Here is a 7,515-nt window from a genome sequence, read left to right as displayed (position 1 = left end):
GATCCAGGATAGTGTCGTCCCTGTTCTGTCTGCTTGCCTCACACATTAGCCAGACCCCAATCATGAGCTGTGGTACAGCTATGTAAAGAGATGCAAATCATTCAGATTTGTAAAAATGGGTTAAAAAAAATGCCTCATGCCAGTTTCCAGGGCAGTCCAGTGGTCTCATGGCCCCACTGAGAGGAGGACTTCCTTTCCGGGGGCAAGTCTTAGAGCCACTGTATAAAGTCATACTGCAGCCTGCTTGGGCCAGGCCAGCCTATGACAATGTCCACCTATTCTGCGTCCTCCTGTCCACCCCAGCATGGGGCTCAGAGCTGGGTCTCATCCCGGGTCTCAGGATTACAGGATGAGAGTTTGTTGCTGCAGCTGCTTTTCCGACTCTGGGAGCTGCTGGTCACATGGGCCAGGGGGTCGGAACGGATGAGGTACCTGCAGAAGACACCAAGGAAGGCCCTGGAATGGCAAGCCAGGTAGACAGCCACACCAGCCCCATGCCAGGTGTGATTCCTGGCCCCCTCCCCATGCCTGAATGCTGGGATGGCCAGCGCTTTGTACTCACACAATATCATTGGGCTCCAGTCTTGTGTCTGGCGGGGGGTTGATGAGTACATAGGAAAGGGTGTTCTGGTGATGATCATTCATCTCGTCTGCAAAGGACATAGCCTAGGTGTCACCACAGCCCCGCCCAGCACAGCTCGGTATGCCCCAGGGAGCCAGGGGAGCTAGCTAGCTGTCCCTCCTTTCTGGTCACCGACAGATTGTGACACCCATCCTCAGCCCCTGCTGCACTCAGCAGGGCTCAGCCATAGGAAGGGCAGAGCACTGGCTCCCACTTGCCCGTGCAGCTTGCTCAGCTATGAGCCAACCTCAGATGACATCTCACCAGGGTGTGGGGCCAGAGTAGAGTTACTGAGCACACCTGTACATGCCTGCTTCCTACAGATCTGTATGGGCAGGTGCATATGCCCACATGCACACATACCTGCACAACATCTGAGTACACTTGTGCATAACCATGCATGTCTTCACCTGTGTATATAACTGAGTACACTGAAACACACCTGTGTACACCTATATATAAGGGCCTGTGCATACCCTATATACATGCACCTGCACATATACGTGTGTACCCATAAACACTACTGGTCACCTAAACATATGATACACCCACATGTCTATAATACCCACATGCACAGCCATCTCTCTCTCTCTCTCTCTCTCTCTCTCTCTCTCTCTCTCTCTCACTTGCACGCGCACACACACACACATACACACTCCATCTACCCCACACCTACATACATACATAAGCTGCTCAGGCCTCCTTATCACCTTCCCTGAAGTGCTCTGCAGGAGCCCCCATCCCTGGGGACTGAGAAGGCAACCTCTACTCCCTATACTTTGGGTTCAGTGATCAGAGAGCAGGGTCATTCCCTCCTGCTTGTGGCTCTGCTGCTGCTCCTAGCCCCAGGATGACCATGGACTATGACCCATGGGAACGTGGACAGTCTGGAGAAGCAGCCTGTGCTTGGCCAGCAAGGCACCATGGTCACACACAGTCCTTGGGATGGCCCTCAGCTTACTGACCTCAGTTTACCTACTTCATATTTAAAGGTATTTCTGGGCTCAATGGACATACAAAATGAAGGTGACCTGAGACAGAGCATCCTCTACCTGGCCCCTTCCATTTCTCTCTATCCTTTGGTCATGCTGGACATAGCCTTAAGAAAGAGACTGGCCCTTCTATGAAAATGAAGAATATGCCAAGTAGCCAACTGAGCCAGGGAGGAGCATGTCTCACCTCTCAGAACTGTAGCTCTAGGATGAAGGAATATGGTACAAAATGCTTCTGAGAAATGGGGGCAGGGCACCTCAAACAGTCTGTACCTGGGGTAGTTGAAATGGAGCCAACACCTCTGTCTACTATTGCAGGGTAGGGAAGGCCTGGTGGCCTGTCCTCCATATATGAAGGCTGTTCTGTCCCATGAACATCAGTTTTTACTTTCCCCCCAAATCCTACAGTCAAGATCCCCATGGTATGACTCATGCTGGGAGCCAAGTGGGAGGTGTGTGATTCTGGGACCCAGTCCCTCATGCAGTGGCATGGGTAATGCAGGGACAGCAGGGTTTGTGCAGAAGCAAGAATATTTAGGTGTGAGCACAACATTCCAGACCACAGCACTGATTTGTGTCTGTCAGGACCAACATACAATCATCTCGAAAGTAGGGCTAGAAGCCCTGGCTGTGAGAAGAAGCTGCTGGATCTTCCCTCCTCAGGGCTGGGCCCTGGACCACGATTCTCCTCCAGCCAGGCTCAGATTTTAAAATGTCTGAGACTAGCAAAGCCCAGGGTGGGACTAGGCCTGGCTCAGTGTTGAGTTGGGGGGCCATGCCAAATTCCAGCTGTAGTGCAAGGAGGGGCTGTGGTCAGTCTTGTGGTACTGACTCCAACTGCTTGGCCGGGAAAGGCAAGCTAACTGCCCTGAGACAGCCTCAGCAGCCCCTGTGCTTGGTAAAGATGGACAGCATGCACAGGGGTAGGGGTGGAGGCAAGACCTGGCTTGAATGCACTTCTAGAATGAAACTCCCAACAGGTCATGCCTCTGCAACAGTTTCATCCCCTCACCTCCTCCTACTTCCCCCAGCCAAGTACTCCCTAGATTCAGGTCCTGGGCCTCTACATCCATTTCCTCATGTAGCTAGAGGGTAACAACCTGATTCTCAGCTTGCTCATCTCAGAAGTAGAGTAACTCCAGGGGCTATGCCCCTGGCCCCAACCCCACCCTGGTGTTGCCCTTTTCTGAGCACGGTGTGACATTCTGGCCAGACATCCTGATGCCATTCCATGATGCCCGTAGGGTACTGTGAGTTCCCGTTGCTGAGTCCCAGTGTATTTTCTCCAGGTGATGCTCACTGTACACCCAAGAGCATCTTGTAACCCTGTAGGAGCTGCCCAAGCCCTTGCCTGCCCACCTTTGCCTAGCAGCCACACTGGAATCAGATGTAGCTGAGTGCAGGATACGCTTGGTTCATGGAAGTCACCAGCCCTAGATCAGAACCCCAAGTGGCCAACAGAGGGCCCAGCTTCCATGAATGCTATTATGGGTGGCAGGATGAGAAAAACCACAAGCTCAGGAGATGCCAACACTTCGCTTCTGTGGCTGCCCACAGCCATCTTTGCAAATAAGGACCCAGCTTAACTGAGCTCAGATACCCCTAAAGCTCCATGACAATGTATGTTGAGGGAGGCACCGAAAGGCAGTGTTAGCCTATGCTCTGAGCCTCAGGGAGGGACAGCTCCTTAGAAGAGGTACTCAGTACCACTAAGCACCCAGATGAGAAGTAAGTAGATCTCTGTCTCAAGCAGAGACTTCTCTTGAAGCCCCAAGTCTACCGGCTTGAGTAATCCAAGTCTGTCTATGCCTTGGCACAGAATGCCAACCCTAAGTTCCATTCTCATGCCTACCCACTGAGACACACAGGGACTTTGGGCATCTCTTGGGACTAGCCAAAGAAACCAGCTGTTGTTAGGATGACCTGCTGCCTAGTCAGGGCAAAGCTAAGTGGCATGGCACATCTTAACAGAACTGGGTGAAGTATTTTGAGTTAAGGCCTGGGACCAGGGTGGGTTCCATTCATCTGGGCTCCCACAGCCCTCAGCTAGAAGAAACCAAGGAGGAAGGCTGAAGGTCTGAGAACCCACTGTGGACACACAGAAGCCCTCTCTTCTGGTCACTGCCTGGCCCAGTCAAGGTGGCAAAGGGTTGGCACATCCCCTGTGTGGTAGCCGGTATTCACTGGAGCAGAATTACCTTGCAAATATCCCAGGTTTACCCGATTCATCACATCACTGGCTGTTAAATTTGCTACGTCCTCTATGGAACACATAGGAGAGGCACAGACAGAAACAGAGAGAGAGACAGGTCAGCAAGCAGTGGCAGGGTGGGCACGCTGGCACAGCAGAATGGGTGGGGGACAGTGGCCAGCTGCACGCAGACACCGTCCACGCTGGGAGAATGGTGGCCAGCACTAGTGGCCTCAGAAGCAAGTCAGTTGCCAAAGGGAATCTGGGCTTTATCTGGCAAGCTTTGGCAGGAGCTGGGTTGCAGAGGCTAAAGGGTAACACATGGGCTCCACTTTGCATCTGCTAGTACTTGCAAAGACTCGTGAATGCTGGAATCCCCTTAGCCTTGGTGATTAGTTTCCTGGAACAGCAGGTTACCCAGGCAGGAGTACTGAGGAGGTCACTAGGTCTAGGGCATTGTAGGGACACTCTCCACACTGTACACATGGTGGCCTCAAAACTTTGATCTCAGTCTTCCCTAGGCCTTTCTCCAAGTCTACCACTGCCTTGTGAACAAGCCCAGAAATGACCAATATGTACTGCCCATGCCCTATGCATGGCCCAGCCCCAGTGACCCCTGGGCAGTTCCTCCTACTTCAAGGAGTCTCTAGGGTGATGATGGACGTCAGCATGCAGGGTGGGCCTTGGCAACAGCTGAGTACTGAGATGCTGAAAGAGTGGGGAGAGGGCACAGGCCAGAATAGAGATCCTGGGCCCCTCTGACCTCATCAAGTGATAACATCTCTAGAGGAAGTCACATAGGTGTTACCCCAAAATGGTACAGAGAGAAGGGAGTTACAAAAATCTGTTTGCACCGATGTTCCCCTAGGACTGATTCTAGAGCAACAGAGCTGTGATGACCGCCTTGGGAGGGACATGGGATGGATGGATGGAGAAATGTGCAGGCCGTTCTTGTCCCTATGGCAGGGATGACCAGGGAGGGGAAGTGCTGTGGCCATGCCAACTCCCTGCCTCTTATGTCTCTTATGGGATGGGACTGGATTTGTATCCCAGTTGAAGGTGATGGATGAGCTTGGGGGAGCTGGCTTGGCGCACTACTCTTTTTCTAAGTCCAATCCCTTACTTTATGGTGGGGAAACGGAGGCCCCAGAGTGGTAGAGATGAATCAGTTTGTGGGTCACTCTGAACCTTCTCCATGATGTGGGTGCAGACGCCCCTCTGCCCTTTGCTGAGCAGGCCCAGGGAGGCAGACCATGGTAGCTGGGGCCATCCCAGCTGTAGGGGTCAGGCAGATATGAGCTGCCATTAGCTGATCTGCCGTGGTCCTACCAGCCCTACCTTGTTGCCTGCCCTTACCATAGCCAGTGGTGGGTAGTCCCAGGTGCTTCATCCGGTTCTTGACCAGCTCCGAGAGCTCCTGGCGCTCTGAGCGCCGGTACAGGCTGAGCCGCTGCTGGGTGATCCAGTCTGTGGCCATGGGTGCCTTCCCTGCCTGCTTGTTGCTCTTGCGACTCAGCTTGCGGGCCCACTGCAGGCTCTTGCGGCGCAGAAGTGGGTGCTCCACTGGGTCAGCACTGCCCCCGTGACGGCCATGGGTGCTGCCACTGCCAGATGCAGCCCGTGTGCCCCAGGGCCCCTTGGCCTCCCGAGTGTCCTCGCAGTCCTCCATGTTCACAGAGATCTGAGACTGGGCAGGCAGGAGGGCTATGGCTGGGCCCCCCCTGTGGCATGAGGTGCCAGGAGAGGAGATGGGCCCTGGACCCACAGTGTGAACTCCAGCCTTCTCCAGGCCAGAAGAACTGTGGGGTTCTATTTTCCCATCTGTATCCCAGTCTGCTGGCCTCCTGACCCTGCTCAAAGTCTGGCCCAGGTCGGAGCCAGCCTGTCCCCATTTCCCTGGGGCTGAGGGAGGATCCTTAGCCTCTTTGGGCCATGTGTCTAGGGTTGGCCTGGTCCCTCTACCCCAGCATATCCTGACCTTATCCTAGGGGTGCTTGTCTATACCACAGTTTACCTATATGCAGATGGGGCAGGTGTCACTGCCAAACACATCCTTGGGAGTCATCAAACAGAGATAGGGTATGGTAGGCTGTGCCTGATTAAGTGGGTGTGTGAAGTACTGGGGAAAATATGGGGACTCATCAGGCAGTAACTTGTGGAGTCTGGGAAGGATAATGAGGGTGTGGGGGTCAGGTCAGACCATACAGGCACCTGCCACCTGCTAATGTACACGGAGCTGGGCTGGGGTCAGGGGTACAGATGATGGGCTGATCTGGGTGATCACACTGGGTGATCTGTTTCTGCCTTAGCTCCACACTGTATGGGAGGATGGTAACTACTAAACACCCCCAACCCTGCCCAGTGGCCAACACATTTTCATTTCCCGCCTGCTTCCCAGGGGCCTGATCAAGGTACGGAAGAACTCCACGAAGCAAAGGTGAAGCAGAAACTCCACATGGGGTCCGGGGTGCTCACCTGGGCTCTGAGGTCATGGGGCTGTAAAGGAAATCAAGGGCTGTGTGGGACCCGGGGGTGTGTCTGGCCTTCCCCAGTGTACCTTAGCCTCTCCAAGTCCATACAGAACATGCAGGAGGCAGGACGGTGGGTGGCATGCTGTCCACGTCAGGTAGACCTCCCCCAACACCATGCCCAGTTCCCCCGGAGCTTTGGGGTGCTTCCCAAGGTCACCATTCTTCCCATAGTGGCAGCTGCCCTCACATGCTTTAGACACGGAACCTGGCTAGAAGGAGGCCATGGCAAACGCCGGCCATACCCAGCTCCTAGGCACTGGGCATGTACCTCAGAGGAGAAGACATGGCACTCGGTCCTGTAGATGCCGATGGGGATCTCGGCGCTGGAGGAGCAGAGTTTCTGGAAGAGGCGGCCGTAAGTACGGATCCACAGGTCATCCTCTGTTATCTTCATCTGCAACGAGTGGGAAGCCCTGAGCTGAGGGGAATGGCAACAGCACCCACAGCCCCAGGGCTGCAGTGAGCCACGGAGGGTGGCTGTGTCGTAGGGCACCACACACCTGCCCCTGCACTTACAGCACAGAGGTAGCCGGAGCCTGGTGTAGTGTCAAGGCCCAACAGCAGCCTGGTGATGGTGATCATGTAGTCCTTCACGAAGGACTGTGGGGCAGCGGGGCCACGTGAGGCAGATGCTCCAGCCTCCACACTCAGAAGCCACCTGCCTGCCATCCCAGCACATGAGGTCCAACAAGGACCAGGACCCCCAACCCCCACACTGGTACCAGGGTATCCCTGAGGGCAGTGAGACCTGCTGCTTCAGCAGGAGCAGGTCGGGGGGACCTGGGGAGACCTGTTCAGAGCTGTGGGACCAGAAGTCAGCCATAGGTCAGCTGTGGACTGACTCTGGTCCAAGGGATTATGGGACCCTGCCCACCTTTCTCCCCATTCCAGCTGACCTGGTAGAGCAGCGTATCCAACATGCTGATACTAAACACTCGGCCAGCAGCAAATGGTAGGCGGAACATGAAGGCCAGGTTGGAGCCATTCTCACGTTCTTGCTGTAAGGGAGGGGTCCTCAGATGGCACAAAGGATTGTGGGTGGCCATTAGAGTAAAGATGTGTTTTCATAGGATATGAGTATGCATATGTATGTACATGTCTGTGTGGTATGTCCATAATGCATTTTGTGTGCATAAGTGGTATATGAGCATGTGTGCATGGTATATATATATATATATA

General features: G+C 54.2%; 1 protein-coding gene across 10 annotated transcripts in view; it reads right to left on the bottom strand.

The window, feature by feature from the left end:
• Positions 1-6: 6 nt before the first annotated feature.
• Positions 7-7,515, bottom strand: part of Kcnt1 (potassium sodium-activated channel subfamily T member 1) — a 36,679-nt gene continuing 29,170 nt past the window's right edge. For 4 of the 10 annotated variants that reach the window (XM_031369378.1, XM_031369371.1, XM_031369372.1 and 1 more), the window contains exons 24-31: positions 7,211-7,334; positions 6,853-6,998; positions 6,605-6,730; positions 6,281-6,301; positions 5,162-5,492; positions 3,813-3,875; positions 563-650; positions 7-432 (exon numbers count right to left, since the gene is read on the bottom strand). In XM_031369378.1, the coding sequence (XP_031225238.1) occupies positions 312-432; positions 563-650; positions 3,813-3,875; positions 5,162-5,492; positions 6,281-6,301; positions 6,605-6,730; positions 6,853-6,998; positions 7,211-7,334 (1,020 nt within the window). In that variant the 3' untranslated portion in view covers positions 7-311. Of the gene's footprint in view, positions 433-562; positions 651-3,812; positions 3,876-5,161; positions 5,493-6,280; positions 6,302-6,604; positions 6,731-6,852; positions 6,999-7,210; positions 7,335-7,515 lie in introns of those variants that run through there. The other 6 variants (XM_031369375.1, XM_031369376.1, XM_031369377.1 and 3 more) reach the window with 4 other exon arrangements.

This window comes from Mastomys coucha, unplaced genomic scaffold (assembly GCF_008632895.1).
Source record: "Mastomys coucha isolate ucsf_1 unplaced genomic scaffold, UCSF_Mcou_1 pScaffold15, whole genome shotgun sequence".
NCBI lineage: Eukaryota > Metazoa > Chordata > Mammalia > Rodentia > Muridae > Mastomys > Mastomys coucha.
Note: the sequence above shows the minus strand (reverse complement) of the source record. Positions and strands in the feature narration are given on the sequence as shown.